Source organism: Crinia signifera, chromosome 11 (genome assembly GCF_055691185.1).
Source record: "Crinia signifera chromosome 11, ASM5569118v1, whole genome shotgun sequence".
Taxonomy (NCBI): Eukaryota; Metazoa; Chordata; class Amphibia; order Anura; family Myobatrachidae; genus Crinia; species Crinia signifera.
This window is the reverse complement of record NC_139227.1, coordinates 59,978,229-59,995,994: the sequence shown is the minus strand read 5'-3', so window position 1 is coordinate 59,995,994 and position 17,766 is coordinate 59,978,229. Positions and strand designations below refer to the sequence as shown.

At 47.7% G+C, this 17,766-nt stretch overlaps 1 protein-coding gene across 1 annotated transcript in view; it reads left to right on the top strand.

Moving 5' to 3' along the window:
• The window catches only part of CCS (copper chaperone for superoxide dismutase), a 125,232-nt gene that overhangs the window by 60,237 nt on the left and 47,229 nt on the right, over positions 1-17,766 (top strand). Inside the window, exons 3-4 of the mRNA XM_083165191.1 lie at positions 2,217-2,354; positions 10,198-10,375. Coding sequence (XP_083021317.1) covers positions 2,217-2,354; positions 10,198-10,375 — 316 coding nt within the window. The remainder of the gene's footprint in view (positions 1-2,216; positions 2,355-10,197; positions 10,376-17,766) is intronic.

Sequence of the window (17,766 nt, the reverse complement as noted above, 5' to 3'; positions counted from 1 at the left end):
GCCAATCACACTTCAGCACCGGTCTCACCCCCCCCCCGTGCAAAAAATCTCCTCCATAGCATGACTCTCTGTCCGCTAACAGCGTTGCTTCTCCTCCTGTCCACAATGCAACGCGACTCCCTCTGCAAGCAGCGCCACTTCTCCCTCACGCTGCCCCTCTGAACCCTCCCGAATCTTAACTGCCCCCAGCACCAGATGTATCCAGATTAATAGAGGTTCTGTAAAATCAATGTTGTCTGTATTTTGAAAAAACAGTGTACAGGTGCCCGTTACCATTTGTAGGTTGGCTGATGACCTCACACTGAACGGCCAATGACTGGCCGTTCAATCAGAGAATGGCCAGTCATTTGACAGGTATTTTAAAAATCGAATACCCGGCCGCCACTGCACTGCCCGTCCCCGCTGCTGATGTGTGTGAGCACACACCGCCCGGCCAGGTCAGCACTCGCCGCCGCCAGCTAGTTAAAGCGTCAGGACCCGCTGCCCGCTCTGGCGTCCCCCTTATGAGTGCTACTTCTACTTCTCCCCCTGTCAGTCTGGAGGTCGGACATGATCTTATGTGCTGATCGTCCGACCTCCCTGATGCGATCCGATGCGCACGGGACCGCGCATCGGATCAGATGTCACACATCTGCGATTTTGGGACTATTTCACTCGGTTATCAGCCCAAAGTGCCGAAATCGGATGAAATCTTCCCAAAATCGCATAGTGTATGGGGGCCTTTACTCTCTGTTGTCTAGGTTCCTGTAAAGTGTTCTTTCCCCCCCCAAGTTTCTGCTGTTTCAGCTTCCAAATAAACAACCCCAATCTTTGTAGAAACACGCACACTTTATTTTTCGGACATTAGTTAAGTATGTCTTTGGATTGTGGGTGGAAACACAAACAGAGAACATACAAACTCACCACAGATGTGTTCATGTTGGAATTGAAGCCTTTGGACATAAATAACACTTTTTTTTTTTTTTCTAATTCTGATTGTGTTTTATCCCTTAAATTTAAGGGCAATGCTTTTAGTAGCTGAGCACTGCAAGTGAAAGCATTTAAAATTTTGGACATAAACATGTACAGAAGTGCCAGGTTTCACACTTGGTGAATAGACACCTTACACTCTGCTATTGAGGACTATTGGCTAGTTCATCATGAACTGCAATTAAATACAATTGTGTCATTTCTTGTTAGGCTTGTTTGTGCTAGATTATTGTTGGACTTTGATTTTTTTATTATTGCACTATGTACTTGACTATTGTTCTCTGTCCCTACAAGCCGTATTGTTGTCTATGTTAATCGCACAAGCTTTGACAAAAGCATACTTTTTTTTATGTTCAATTCTGCACTTCTTTTCTTGTTTGGCTCTGCTGTTTGTTCTGATAAAACATACTTACGTTTAATTACTTTATAACCCTTCAATATATCTGCAAACGCTTTAATAATTGCACATGAACACAAACTTGTAAAAATGAATGACCATGCTTTACTTGAAAGATAGCTTGATTACAGGTATTTGAAATTGCAGACTAACACAAGAAACATAAAATCGATTGGCTTACACTTAATAATTCTAGATCAAATCAAAATGGAAACCTAGATCAAATCAAAATGGAAACCTATCAAGGACAGTGATCAGCCATTAAACCTCATTCACAGTTACCTCCAGCCCCCATGCTTGCCTGTTCTTCCTTCTCTAGCTCTGATATTTAAACTTTACTCACATTCATTAATTGATTATTCATAAGCATAGAGTTTTATTGGCAAGCTTTGCTTTCAATCATACGGTCATAAATTCACCCATCACCCAACTTTTCTGTTTCTAGGGAAAGTGTGGTCTTGGGGTCTACACAAGCATGGCTCTGTTATCAGGTAGTTCTCATATTGTTGACAAGAACTTGGAGACTAGCGGTATGTCCTCGCTCTCTGTACTGTCAATATTGCATTTTTAAACTTATAAAATCAATAAATGTTCTGCAAGAAATCACTTTTCCAGCACTGTACTGAATCTTCAGCCATTTTGTAATGTTTTTATGCTTCTAACAACCACCTGCTGCTTCGCGCAAAGGGTAGGCCTCATAAACCTTGGCTAGTACCTTGTGCAACAAGTTAATGCCATCTGCACCAAAATAACGGTATTTAAGAAAACCGAGTGTAAGAAAAGCATAGGAATATTGATGCATTGATTTCTGTTTTAACAGTTCCTACCCTTTATTTGCTTCCCTACTCAGGCGTGCAGGATGTGGCTGTCAGCCTGGAGTCGGAATCTGTTATTGTGAAGACTACGTTGCCAGCACTAGAGGTGCAGAGGCTGCTAGAGAGCACTGGACGCAGGGCAGTGTTAAAAGGAATGGGAAGCAATGAAACGCGTATGTAATTTTATAAAAATTATTAGTATCCAGTATTTTTATTTCTTAAATTGAAAAGACTAAAAATTACCATAGCAAGTGTACTGTAATTCCCCTAATATTTGAACTGCTTCAAAATAGGACATGGCATTAATAATTTTTTCAGTACATGGAACCTGTGTGTAGTGAGATCAAAAGACTTGGTTCAAAACTTGGAAATGCTAACCACACCAGTTATGGTAAAGCATATCGACGATGTCTAGATTGACTTACTATGTTGTGGTCAACCACACTTAGTCAAACCCGTTTAATTAGCTGCCTAAAAATAGTCAACCACCTCTAGAACAGTAACATAAGTTAGATGCAAGCAATAGGTTGATGGGAGCATGGTCAACAGTCACATGTTGACATGAGTTTTTCATGTTTTTTTGTGTGGCTATGATGACCTAGGTCAACTTAGACACTGTATAAGTGTGAGTGCTATGCTTGGCACACTATTATAACTTTATGTCCACTTGGATAATAAAGGTATGAACCAGATCAACATGTAAACTTGTGTCACCTTTGTGACTGTCAGCCACGTTCCCGTTGACCGAGCGCTTTCGTTGAACGTTCGTTATGGTCATTCTAGATACGGTTGACTATCTTTAGGCATTTAACTGGATGCATTCGAATAAGTATGCTCGATACATCCACTGGATACAAACCACACCAGTCTCTCTTATTTGGGTGGTATGAATTATTAACATATATTTATGTAACACTATTGTTAATTCTAGCACCCTGCAATTGTCAAAAGCCTTGCAGTTCCTGTGTAGCTCTCTATGGTGGTGCTTAAAGCACAGACTGGTCTCTGCATTTCACCGCTGAACAGCAGAGAGGGACACCCCAGGCCAGAAAGAGGAACTCTATGGTTTTTGAAAGCTGCAGATTGCTAGAATGATAGAAACATATTTTTTTTTGAGCTTTACAATTAGTAATAAAATAGTGTTGTTCATTAACAGACTGGGAGGTAAGAGGGCCCTGCTCACAAGGTGCAATCTGTAGGACAGAATTGGATATTTCATAGCTAGTCTGGCTCTCCTGTTTTTCCAAACGCCTCTAGCTTACACAATAAGAATCCGAATCCTCTTTATTGGCCAGGTATACTTGCGTATACTAGAAATTGGATTTTAATTGCTGTGCAAAAGCCGGTTAGGTAACAGTTAAACAGTGACAGTACAGATATAAATAACACCTACAGGTATATGCTAGATGTACCCTGTACATGGGGAACATATATTCACTGAGCTGCACAGCGCTTAGGCAGAAATCAGCGGTGCCACTGGTCATTGCAACAGCCAGGTAGGTAACCTATAAGCAGAGACAGTACAGTTCTCACACAGGGAACATATAAGCTGCATAGTGCCTAGGCAGCCATCAGAGAGGGCCGGAGTTAGGCCCTCTCTGGGTCAAGGTCCATCGCTGTTCCCTGATACTGAAGCCATGCCTCCTCCTTGGGGCTTCTCCAGTTCGGGGGGGGGGGGGGGCACACAGCACCGCTCTGCTGTGTTCACCCTGGAGCTGGGGGCAGACGGGCTCTTACACCACTGGAGGTCATTTTAGCCAGGCCTAACAGGCCTGGAGTCCCTCTGCTGCGCAGGTCGAGCGCCTGGGGTCCGGTGTAGTAGCTGTGGCCGTGGGTGTGCTGGCTGGAATGGTGTCGCCGCTCCCGGGGGTCATGCCGGGGGCCACAGCTGTGGCGCCACCTGAGACGGCACTCCTGCACCCTCCATTTTCCACTCCATCGCCTCGTTTGCCTACCGTCTGCAAGGCTCCCCTTTTCCTTGGGCCAGAGATGGAAGCTCGATGGATGGGAGCTCGCGTGCTTGCGGCCATCCTCGGCCCCCACCGGAAGAGAGGAATGTGATCAATTCTATTTCCAAGTCAAAAATGTTAATTGATCATTTCCTTGTCAGGGTCCATGAGTCCCACAGGGGACATCGGGGTTATAGGCGGATCCAGGGGGTCCGAGGCACCAATCAGCAAAGCTTTTTAGAGTTCCCAGGATGCCCGGGCCCTCTCCCCTACAACCCTGCCTCCAGGCTCATGCAGCCAGATATGAAGCAGATGCACCTGTATCAGCGGGGATTACCTCACTGAGGTAACCCCATAAGAAGCTTTATTTTTCATTTATTTACTTTTTAAATTTGCCGCTGAAGCAGTACAGCCGCTCTTACGGCTGAGGCTGCTCCCGCTGTCAATCACTGACGGCTGCGCGAGCAGCCGCATCACTCCGCCCCGCGCCGACATTCCTCCCACTGCGTGAGCCAACCGGGGTAGCCTGGCGGGGGGGGGGGGGGGGGACGGGACATCAGCGCCTAGCACCGTGGATTTCTCCATCAATACAGGGTGGCCGGAGCGCGAGCAGGTAAGGCTCCCTTAGGGAGCGCAAATCGCTGTCTTTCCGCGGCTGTGGGAGACAGCAGCGGTAGCTGGCGTGGACACTGGCTCCGGTCAGGGACTCCACTAGACCACCGGGGACTGAGTGTAAGCCGGGGCTGGGGACCCATTTACTTAAGGCTCATAGCTCCGGTGGGGGAAGTCCAGCAAGGGGAGGTGGAGCTTGGCTTACAGTCCCTCCCCCAGCTTTGGTGCCATTCTCTGAGACTTGCCGGCCTTTAGCTGTGTAACGCTGTGCCCGCCCTCTTTCTCTCAGACCAGCGCCATTTCCAGATTCACAGAGTCTCCAGAGTCCGGGCACGAGCTCTCCCCTTTGAAACAGTCTACAGGCTAAGTAGATCACTTTCACAGCCACCCCAGATCCCACTTGCTCCATAGAGCTTAAGCGGTTGATAGCAGGGTGTGATAGCTGTTATTAGGCTGTTGTGTGTGACCTTGTGCTAGTTCAATCTTTCACTGTCTGTGTAAGCTTTCTCTATATTCTCTCATATTGAGGTGCTGCCTCATAGGTCACATACACGCAGTGAATATTACTCTAGGGTTTCTTTGGTGAATTCTCCTATTGTGCACTGTATTTTTCCGGAGGGTAATATGTCCAAACGGGGCCGCAATCAGCTTCTGTCCTGCAGAGGCTGTGCAGCAGGCTTGTCTGAGCAGGATGTTATCCAGGACGGGTTATGTGTCAATTGCTTTCTCCCCCCTGGTCAGCCCTCTGCCTCAGTGGTTTCACCACAACCCCCCCTGGGCAGCCTTTCAGCAATTATTAGGTACTATTAATTATTATTAGGTATTATTGCACCCCCTGTAGTCCAGCCCCCTCCACCTTGGGTGGATGCCCTGTCGACCAGTGCTGCTCAACCAACCAGACCTGTGTTGACACCAATGCTATCGGTAGTTCAGGATGATACTGATGATGAAGGGAATAATTATAATAATGACAATGCTGATGATCTTAATCTGGATGATGATCCTATGCCCACTGATACTCCTGCTTCTCAAGCAGTAACACCTGATGTGGCAGCTCTCATTCACGCTGTCCATGATGTCCTTTTAAAAGACTCTGAGGAGCCTGAACCTACTGCTAAGACCAGATATGTCTTTAAAAAGCAGAAAGTCATTAAGACCCAATTTCCTCATTCTGATCACATAACAGAGATCAGGACTGATCAATGGGAAGCTTTGGGGAAAAAGTCAAATATCCCTAGAAAATTGCTGTCCAGATATCCTCTTCCCCCTGAAGATTGTAAACCATGGGAGATTCCACCATTGGTTGATTCCCATGTGACAAGGTTAATAAAGCCTTCTGTCCTGCCAGTCACCTATGGGTCAGTCCTTAAGGATCCCACAGACAGACGCTTAGAACAGTCTCTTAGGGCCATGTTTTCTTTTTCTGGCGCAGTCCAGAGACCCACTATTGCAGCCACCTGGGCAGCAAAAGCCATTTTGCCTTGGCTCAAAACAGTGGAGGATGAGCTCCCTCTAGATGCTTCTGAGGACGCAAAAATATGTGTACACCACATAAGACAGGCAGCATTGTATATCATGGAGGCCATGTCTGACACAGGTTCTTTAGCAGCCAGGGCGTCTGCCAGTTCTGTCCAGGCCCGTCGCATTATCTGGCTCAGGCCATGGAAAGCGGATGTAGAATCCAAGAAATCTTTGGAATTACTGCCCTTTAATGGTGAGAATTTGTTTGGGGAGGAGCTTAATAAGATTGTAGCCTCTCTAGCAGCTGCTAAGACGGCTTGTCTCCCTACAGCTCTGCCGCAGAAAGCTAGGACACCTTCCTTTCGGCCCTTTCGCCCCCCCCCCCAATAAGGCAGGAAAAGCAAAGCCCAAACAGGCCTGGGCCACTAGACAGGCCCCTGCCAAACCCGACAAACCGTCGGCATGACGGGACACTACTCCCGCAGGGGGATCCCCAGGTGGGAGACAGACTTCTCCACTTTGCCCCCCCCCCCCCAATGGCTGTCCACAACAACGAACGCCTGGGTGAGGGAAGTGGTATCCCGGGGATACTTCATAACCTTTCTAAAGCCTCCTCCTCGAAAGTTCTTTTGCACTGGCCTTCCTCACGATCCACACAAGGCAGAGCATTTGTTAAAAATCCTACAGTCCTTGTTGCAGTCTCGGGTCGTTGTCACCGTATCGCCTGGGGGGGCTGCTACTCCACTTTGTTCCTGTTTCCCAAACGGAGCATACAGACCCATACTAAACTTAAAATCACTAAACAAGGTGGTAAAGGTGTCAAAGTTCCGGATGGAAACTTTGAGGACCATAATCCTGGCTTTGGAAGCAGGGGGTTACATGTTCTCACTAGACATCCGGGATGCATAACTGCACGTCCCCATTTTACCGGCACACCAGAAGTATCTCAGGTTTGTCATTCAGAATCGCCACTTCCAGTTTCAGGCCCTTCCATTCGGCCTGGCCACAGCCCCTGGGATTTTTACGAAAATCATTGTAGTAATGGCGGAACATCTTAACAAGCAAGGTATTCGAGTCTTCCCATACCTGGACAACCTCCTATTGGTGGCAAAGTCTCAGGAAGTTCTGTTATCGCACCTGCAGATAACAATTACAACTCTTCAGTCTCATGGCTGGCTCCTGAACTGGGAAAAATCCTCCTTGACCCACTTACAGCAAATGCTGCATCTGGATGCTCTCCTGGACACTCGATCATTGCGGATGTCGCTCCCCACTGACAAGTGCATTTCCCTGCAACACCGAATTCGGATGTTTCTTCAAGCCCCGCAAGTCTCCATTCACGGAGCAATGAGAATTTTGGGCCTGATGCTATCGACATTCGATATGGTGGAGAGGGCCCAGTTCCATTCTCGTCCCTTACAACAGCTCATTCTGAGGAAGTAGGATGGTCTTTCCCACCACATCAGGTCCACCTTCCTCTCACTGACTTCTCAGGTAACGGAGTCCCTACAGTGGTGGCTCCAAATGGAACACCTGTCCCAAGGACGTCCATTCTGGTTCCCAGAGTGGACAATCCTCACTACCGACGCCAGCCTTTGAGGCTGGAGGGTGGTAGTAGGATCCCGGTCCTTGCAAGGCGTTTGGTCTCCGGAGGAAACTCGCCTTTCCATCAACATCTTGGAACTACGGGCAGTCCACAACGCCCTGACTCAATCGTTGGACCTGCTCCAAGGGAAACCAGTACAGATCAGGTCAGACAACGCCACGGCGGTGGCGTACATCAACCTCCAGGGAGGTACCCGCAGCAAAGCTGCTTTGCAGGAGGTGTCCAGGATCCTCACCTTGGCGGAACAACATCTTCAGGCCCTGTCGGCAGTTTTCATCCCAGGTGTGTTAAACTGGGAGGCAGACTTCCTGAGCTGACAGGGGTGCAAAGACCTCCGGGTGGAGTGACCACTCCCCCGGGTGAATGTCCTGACAGACCGTTGGGGCCAGCCGGATGTGGACCGAATGGCGTCCAGACACCTCAGAAAAGTGTCCAGATTCGGGTCGAGGTCCAGAGATCCTCAAGCGTGCTTCACGGATGCCCTGTCTGTTCCATGGACTTTTCATCTGCCATAAGCCTTTCCTCTAATAAACATGATTCCCAGAGTCATCAGAAAGTTCAAAAAGGAAGGCGGGAACCTCGTCCTAATAGCTCCGCCCTGGCCTCGCAGGCATTGGTATGTAGACCGTCAACTTCTGTCATCCCAGCCTCCATTCCCTCTGCCCCTTCGGGTGGATCTGCTGAGTCAAGGTCCTTGTCTACACCCGGACCCTTAACGTATATCTTTGACGACGTGGCACTTGAAGCTGCCTTGCTAAAACACAAATGCTTCTCTTCCAGAGTAGCCAAGACTATGATCCGGGCACGCAAACCAGCGTCCTCCAGTATTTACTATCAAATTTGGCACCCCTATTTCACATGGTGTACACCAAAGGGATACAATCCGAAGGTATTCAAAGTAGCCAGAATCCTGGCTTTCCCTTAAAAGGGTCTCGACTTGGGTCTGAGATTGGCCTCCCTTAAAGTCCAGGTCTCGGCCTTATCGGTCTGGTTTCAAAAGAAAATTGTGTTTCTGCCGGATGTTTGCATGTTTCTCCAAGGAGTGTTACATGTCCAACCTCCTTATGTACCTCCCACAACACACTGGGACCTATCCATCGTGTTACAGGCATTAACTAAACCCCCATTTGAACCGCTTCGCACAGCAGATCTCAAATGGCTGACAGTTAAGACTGTTTTCCTTCTGGCCATTTCTTTAGCCCGACGGGTTTCAGATCTGTCGGCACTTTCTTGCAAGTCTCCTTTTCTTGTTTTTTATCCCGATAGGGCGGTGCTAAGAACTAAACCAGCTTACCTCCCTAAAGTCGTCTCCAGATTCCATGTTAATCAGGAGATTGTGGTCCCTGCGTTCACGACAGAAGGCCTGTCGTCGGAAGAACGCTTACTTGACGTGGTCAGGGCTCTGACCATATATGTCGACCGTTCTAAGTCGGTCAGGAAATCTGACTCACTTTTTGTCCTATACGGGTTTCACAAAAAGGGGTGGCCAGCGAGCAAACAGACTATTGCTCGCTGGATTCGCATGGCTATCCAAAAGGCTTATCAACAGGCTAATCTTCCTATCCCTGTCTCCATCAAAGCACACTACCAGAGCGGTTGGTCCATCATGGGCTGCACGCCGAGGTGCATCTGCCGAACAGCTGTGCAAGGCTGCAACGTGGTCATCTGTCCATACCTTCATCAAGTTCTATGCTTTTGACACGTTCGCCTCCCAGGATGCCTCCTTTGGTTGTCGGGTACTTCTGACACCTCAGGCAAATTCCCACCCTTAATACGGCTTGTGACATCCCCGATGTCCCCTTTGGGACCCATGGACCGTGACAAGGAAACGGAAAGTTATGGTAGAACCTACCTTGGTTAACTTTCTTTCCTTGAAGTCCATGGGAACCACAGGGGACCCTCCCCTTAATTTGTTCCTGAGGTTAAGTGATATGTTACACTGTGACCAATAATGATCATTCTCTTGTCCTCGTGCTATATTATGTGTGTATGCGTACTTGGGCATGTGTTTTTTCCTGTCCTCATCTCTGCTCCGCTTCCTCCTTATGGCGTGTTACAAAAACTGGCTGCATGAGCCTGGAGGCGGGGTTGTAGGGGAGAGGGCCCGGGCCTCCTGGGAACTCTAAAAAGCTTTGCTCATTGGTGCCTCTGACCCCCTGGATCTGCCTACAACCCCGAGGTCAGGGAAACCTCAGGAACAAATTAAGGGGAGGGTCCCCTGTGGTTTCCATGGACTTCAAGGAAAGAAAGTTAACCAAGTTAGTTTCTACCATAACTTTCCGTTTCTAAATTAAATAGTATGCCTCAGTTTGTATACAGATGGTTAATGCTGTACTTGTCATGTTGTTTTTATTTTTTAATGGTATTTTCTCCATGCATTCCTTACAGTAAACCTAGGAGCTGCTGTTGTCATTATGGTTGGAGAGGGAACAGCACAGGGAGTTGTTCGTTTTCTTCAAGTATCTGAGGACACCTGTGTCATTGATGGTTCTATTGATGGCCTAAATCCTGGGCTCCATGGTCTTCACATACATGAGTTTGGTGATCTCTCTGGGGGATATGTGAGGTAAAGAAACTTTTAGGCAGAATGAATTGCATACAAATCATATATTATCTAACCACATTTCACATGTTGCCATGGTATAAGTTTAAAAAAAAATTGCATTACCATTTTAATTAGCATTTTGCAAATACTTGAGCAAGCCTCATGGTGGTTTCCACTTAACACACACACACACACACTGGTAACAGTAAATAATGGGGTGTTGGAATAATACTATCCCAATTGTGCACATACACAGCCCTACCACTGGTTCCATCTCTGACATTCACATCATTTGAAGTTCCCACTATATTAAGGTGCATACACTTTGTACAATTTTTTTGACCAATTTGGTTGAAACACATTTCCATTGAACCCAGTTTCCTGGACGAAAGATGTTGACAAAAGATATTGTCAACAAACAAACGATGAATGATGATGCGCATACCCGCCAGTTGTTCATCAAGATTGTTCGTCAACTGTGCATGCCGCTCAATTTGAATATCTTTCAAAAAGAGCCTATAAACTGTAGCTAGATCTTTCTTCTTTCATCTGTCGTCAATATATTTTGTCAACATCTTTAGTCCAGGACACTGGGTTCAATGGAAATGTCTTTCAACCAAATTGGTCAAAAAAATAGTACAGTGTGTATGCACCCTTAGAGTTTTCAGCCCTTTCTCTTTGCGTGTTGCAGCTATCTATCGCCCACCTGGGCTTCCCAAACAACAATTCCTGTAAGATTTACCTGCCTGGCTCCCACTCTTCTGATCTTCTGACATCTCCACCATGATCATGGGTGATTTTGATATCGCTAGTGACAGCCCACTTTCTGCTCATGCCTCTAAACTCCTCTTTCAAACCGCCTCTCGTGGCCTCTCCCAATGGTCTGACTCCTACTCACAAGGGCCACTACCTTAATATTGTATTTACCAGGCTGTGCTCTGTTTCTGAATTCACGAACACTCCGGTCACCCTCTCTGATCACCCTCTCTGATCACAATCTTATCACCTTCTCAACCACCTCCATTTCTACAAACTATATAAAACCGAAATCATGAAAGCAGCCACTAATCTGCAGGAATACTAACCTTATCAATTTTCTACAACTTTCTAGATCTGAGAAAGCTGTATCCCACCTGAACCAGACTCTACAAACAGCCCTTGATGAAGTTGCTCTAGCTACTCCTCACAATTCACGTAGGCTTAGATGGCAACCATGGCACTCTAAATTAACAAGAGGCCTACAAAAACGATCATGTAGAGTAGAACGTCAGTGGGGTAAATTTCGGAATCAAAGTGACTTCCTCACATTTAAAACTACCTACCACTCCTATCGTAATGCTCTGGACACTGCCAAACAAACATATTTTCAGTCTCACCCATCTCTTCTTATGCCAACAACCACAAGTGACTTTTTTGCAATACATTTAAATCACTTCTTTAACCTTCCGCACCAACTATTATCAGTGCACAAGAAGCTTCCTTCAAGGACAAGATTGATAAAATACAAGATGAAATGGCATGCGCTTCCTCAGCCAGTGACCTACTCACATCCTGAGCTCATTTGCATTTCACCTCATCTAACACCACAAGTGAGAATGACATAGCAACATCTGTCACTCTCTCTCTCTCTCTCGCTCTCTCGTCATACTGACCCCCGAACGTGATGCTCCGCCACTATCAGGGAAGTGTGTTGTGGCATATTAAGACCACATTACTTATCCTGGTTTGTGAGCAGGACTATATACTACCCAGCAACATTATTATAGTAACCTACATCACGGTACCATGACTTGTTAATAGCTAAGTGGCAACAGCACCAATATTGGGAGTTTGAACCGATTTTCGGTAATTAACATTGCTAAACATTGTGTGCTATCCCTGGCTTTAAATTGTATAGAAAAATAAGTTTACACCACCATCACCCAAATTAGCCGAACATACAGCAATTAATGGGGTCCACTGTTTGAAAAGTGATAACATTGCACAGTACTAAACACAGAGGAATAAATGATGTTTAATATACACCTAAGAGATTAAAAGAAATAAGTGATACAAGGTTACAACATACTTATTTGCTGAAATAATACAAATTGTACAAATATTATGTTGCCACAAAGCATTTGCAAACAACAGAATCAATAATCAATGTGAAACATCTTGGAAGGGTTAATCTGTCTCTCCTAGAAAACAATTACTCTAGGGGTTAGATTCTTAATACCCCCCTTGGACACTCTTATAACAAGCTGACTAACCTAATTACAGTACATACAGAAAGGATAAACTAAAAGGCACACGGAATCCCCACAAGTGCTTTTTAAACACGCACTTTATTCACTTGTCTGTTCTGAATGCTATGTGTTGTATATTTCGCAATTATTTGTCATATTAAAAGTAAAATTTCTCCTTCGTCCAGTCCGGTGACACAGTTCCACCTTGGGATGTAGGAGGGTCCGCAGGAGCCAAGGCACCTATAGCTGAAGCTTTTCCACTGGCTGCAGGCTCCTCCCCTTCTGCATCCCATCATGCTTCAGATAATTTTAGGTGCCCACAGGAGTGGGTGCTTGGCTGATCGGCTGCTGATGCAGCCGGCTTTTTTCTCTGGATTTTACTAGATTAGTCAGGTTTTTATTATTTTAATAACAATAGTCTAGTGCAGGTTCTTTTTGTACACCAGTGTGCTGCTTCAGAAGCAAAACACGCTGAGAGCGCAGCAGAGGCTGACAGAAGTGCGTCCTGTCAGCGCTCTGTGTGCAGGGGTAACTGTCTGCACCCGCTGCACAGCGCTTAACCCCAGCTCTGCTGGGGTTTGCCTGGGCCCTGGGAGCACTCCGGAACCGGCTCCTTACAGAAGGGGATCATGGGGGAAGGACCTCCCATGATGGCAGGCCATCTTGCAAGGGCTTACAGCCTGAAATCCCTCCAGGGAAGTGAAGGCTGTCACAGGTGTCCGGCGGTGCTGGATGACTCAAAGTGATCCCAGCTGAGGGGGAGCCACTAGGGGGTGAGGAGACACTGTTGTGGGAGTGGCTTAAGGGGGAAAGGGCGCCAATACTGGCTTCCCTCCCCGCTGAAGCAGAGACTTGGTCCCTTCCTACTAGTGTGGAAGATTTACATCAGGTGGTGTGAGCTGAAGTCGGGCTGAGCCTATTTACAGCACACTGAAGTCTCCTGGCAGCACTACCCCCACTGAACGCTGAGAAGCAAGCAGACAGTTAAGTACAGCTGGATACACTGCATTGTACTTTGCCTGATATTGTGCACCGTGGGTTAATCATGACTGATATGGTTGATAATGCTGCTGCTGTGGGGTGGGGTGGGGGGGGGGGGGGGGCACAGGACATGTTTTTAAACTGCAGTATTTGCTGGGTTAAATTTTCATGTATGGACTAAGGGGACCTTTTCCCTGCTTGTAAATCTGTGTCTGACAATGCATACGCCCAGAGGGCCGAGCAACTTGAGCCAGCGTGGGCTGCAGCGTTGGGGAGGTCTATGAATGCCCTGGTGGAGGCACTTAATAGGCAGAGGGACAGCTTGATCATGTCTCCTGGCTCTAGTTCTTCCTCCCAAAATTCTATTGGGTCCATTGCTCCTGCGCAAGGGGACCCCCGTATTGTTGCAAGTCATTCAGGACACTGCGCAGGGGGTACATAACATGAATGCACTTATGGAAAAGTTTGCAAAAACCCCTGATAGTCCTTCCTCTAGACGGCCTTCACTTACACCTCCTCGGTTTTCTACTGATTCAGATGATAATGGGGTGTGTGCAGATGATTTGTCTGGTGACAATAGGGAAGAGGCTGATGCGTCTGTCCCAGGTATTGAGGATCTTATCCTGGCTGTAAGGCAGGATAAGACTTGTCAGAGGAAGATAAGATTCAGGCTCAGTGCATCTTTAAGAAAATGCATAGAGAATCCGTTACGTTCCCCTCAGACCCCGATATGGTCTCGATGTTAGGGGAGGCCTGGAAAGTCCCTGACAAAAAGGTGTCTATGTCCAAGAGAGATGCAAATATGTATCCCATGCCTGAAGAGCATGTAAAATTGTGGTAGAAAGTCCCGTTGGTAGATGCCCCGGTGGCTAGATTTCCAAGGCCACAGCATTACCAGTTCAGGGTAGTGCAGCCTTTAAGGATCCGGTGGATAAACAGGTGGAAGGATGCCTGAAAGCTGTTTTCGAGGGAGCGGGATATACACTCCGCCCCATTATTGCCTCAGCTTGGGTAGCAAAAGCTATGATTAAGTGGGCTGAGGCTTTGGGAGATCAGCTGCGACCTGATTCAGAGGCCTTTATCCTGACAGAAAAACTCTGATGTGCAGCAGAGTACATCACGGAGGCTGGGGAGGAAGGCGCTAAAATGGCGTCCAAGGTTTCCGCAGCTTCTGTGTCGGCTAGGCAAGCCCTCTGGCTCAAGACCTGGGAGGCTGACAGCGAATCTAAGAAAGCCCTGGAAACCTTACAGTTTAAAGGGGTGTTACTTTTTGGCTCTGAACTAGAGGTCATTATTAAACAGGCCACGGGGGGGAAAAGTACTTTCTTGCCCACCACCGCAAAGGCCTCAGGCTCTAAGTTTGGGGCGTTTAAGCCTACTTTTCGTGGTGGTGCGTCCAGTAAGGGACAGGTGGGAAGAGGTAGATTCCCAGCGGGTAGAGATAAGGCTGCCAAATCCAGGTTTGGGGCCTTCAGTAAGAAGCAAGTGTCAAAAGGAGAGTATAAGTCCTCTGCATGACGGGGTACAGGCGTTCTGGTCTCAGAGTGCGGGGTCACCTCCTGCAGTATCGGGACAAGTGGAACATTCCAACCGCCGACCCTTGGGTTCTGTCCATTGTCTCATTAGGTTATCGGATAAATCTCAGGGGGAATCCTCCAAGGAGATTTCTGCCAACTCCTTTACCAAGGGAAGCCACGGTCCTTTTGGAAGCAGCTTTGGCTCTCTCAGGGAGAAGGGTGTTGTGGTCCCTCAGGAGGAACACAAGTAGGATTTTTATTCGATAATCTTCTTGGTACCCAAACCAGACGGGTCAGTCAGACCCATACTAAATCTGAAATCTCTAAATCTACACCTCTGGGTGGATCATTTCTGTATGGAGTCCCTCCGCTCAGTGCTTGGCAGCATAGAGCCAGGAGAATTTTTAGCATCAGTAGACATCCAGAATGCATATCTCCACATACCCATATGCAAGGAACATCAGTCTTTACTTCACTTTGCGATAGGGGAGACTCATTTACAGTTCCAGGCCCTGCCCTTTAGTCTGGCCACGGCACCAAGGGTGTTCACAAAAGTGATAGTGGTTATGGCTGCATCACTGAGGCTCAAAGGGATTGTGATAATACCATACTTAGATGATCACCTTTTCAAAACAGAGTCCGAGAGCAAGTTGGTAGAACACCTGTCCATTGCAACTCATTGTTTGCAGGACATGGGATAGGTGCTAAATCTGACCAAATCCCATTTGGTTCCCTCTCAGAGGTTACCATTCCTGGGAGTAATCTTGGACACCCATTTACATCGGGTTTTCCTTCCAGAGTCCAAAGCAAGGGACATCCGCCAGTTAGTTCTACTTTTACTGCAGGCTCCAAGGCCTACAGTTTGGCAAGGGGTGAAACTCTTTGGCAAGATGGTGGCGACCTTCGAGACGCTTCAGTTTGCCAGGTTTCATTCCAGAACATTTCAATGGAACATTCTGTCCTGTTGGTCAGGGAATGAAAAGACCATGAGACAGGAAAGGTTAATGCTTTCTCAGGAGAGAAAGGAGTCCTTACTCTGGTGGATGGACATAGAGACGTTGCAGCTAGGGCGGTCACTTCGCTCTTGGGACTGGGTGGTGATTACGACCGACGCCAGTCTCAGGAATTCACCATCGGTTGCAGGGTCTCTGGTCAAAACAAGAATCCAGATTTCCAATAAATATATTGGAACATCGAACAGTCTGGAGGACTCTTCAGCAGGCCGAGGATTGTTTGAAAGGTCTCCCGATCAGAGTGCAGTCGGACAACACCACGGCTGTGGCTTCCCTGAATCATCAGGTACTCGCAGCAGGATGGCAATGCAGGAAGTCTCGCGGATCTTCACCTGGGCAAAATTCAACATTCCGATTCTGTCTGCTATCTTCATCCCGGGGATCCGAAATGTTGAGGCGGATTTCTTCAGCAGGGAGGACCTGCTGGAGGGGGAAAGGTCATTGCATCCGTAAGTATTCCAGGAGATTGTGAGTCGCTGGGCGCTTCCAAAAGTGGATCTAATGGCTTCCAGGAACTACTCTCAGGTTCCGAAGTTCTGTTCCAGGACCAGGGACTCAACCGCTTGGGCGGTGGATGCCATGACGGTTCAGTGGCAGTTCCCATGGTATACATTTTTCCTCCATTCCCAATGATACCGAGGGCATTAAGAAGGGTGAGATCTCAGCAAGTGCAAGCCATTCTGATTGCACCAGACTGGCCCAAGAGGTCATGGTACTCGGACATTCTGAAGTTATCCGTAGAGTCTTGGTCTCTTCCTCTTCGGCAGGACCTTCTAAGACCAGGGCCGTTTCTACATCTGGACGTTTGACAGCCTGGCTTATGAGACCTCCTTATTAAAAAAGAAAGGTCTCTCTGATGCGGTAATTCAGACTATGCTTGGAGCTCGTAAGCCTGTTTCTGCCGCGGGGGGCGGAGTCACGACGGAGCAGGAGTGAGGAGTGAGGTGGTCTGAGCTCCCCAGCATGTAGCAAACATTTCGTCTCTCCCTCCAGTGTACAAGCCCAGCCGATGCCGACATCCAGAGCCACAGAGCGGCGTGCAGCAGGCAAGAGCGTCGGCGGCATCAGGAGGCTGTGACGTGAGAGGAAGCCGGAAGCAAGGGGTCGGGGCGGCTGTACGCGACTAGCAGCGGACACGCTGTGTAGCAAACGCCGGTAAACCCAGCAGGTGCTGACGAAGCCAGCGGACCCTCACCTCCACAGTGACGCTCTCCCCACCGGAGTCTGTGCACGAACGGCCCGGGCAGAGGTGAGAGGCTGCCGCGGGATCGAGTTCCAGCTCCTAACACCAATTCTGAAACACCAGCACATGAACTGGAAGCCCCTGATGGAGGGTTTTATGTGCCTCCTCCATTGAGCGCAGAAGTCCCTAAACTGCACCCCACTTCTAACTAGTTGGTGCCGCATTTACGTGGTCAGTGTTACCGGCGGGAGCTACGGATCTTTTTGATCTCCGGTGAGATTGCCAAAACGCCTGCTACATCAAACTCGTGCCACAGAGGTTGTCTGAAGGGCCGCAAAATCTCCGCAGAGCGGTGAATTAGTCGTGAACTGGTGCAGTATAAAAATAATTACCCCTCTTTTTTCTGAACTTTCTTTTTTTTTTACCGTTTACTGTGGTTACATATTCATTGATACTCATTGATATACTCTGCATATTGGTGGGGTCTGTC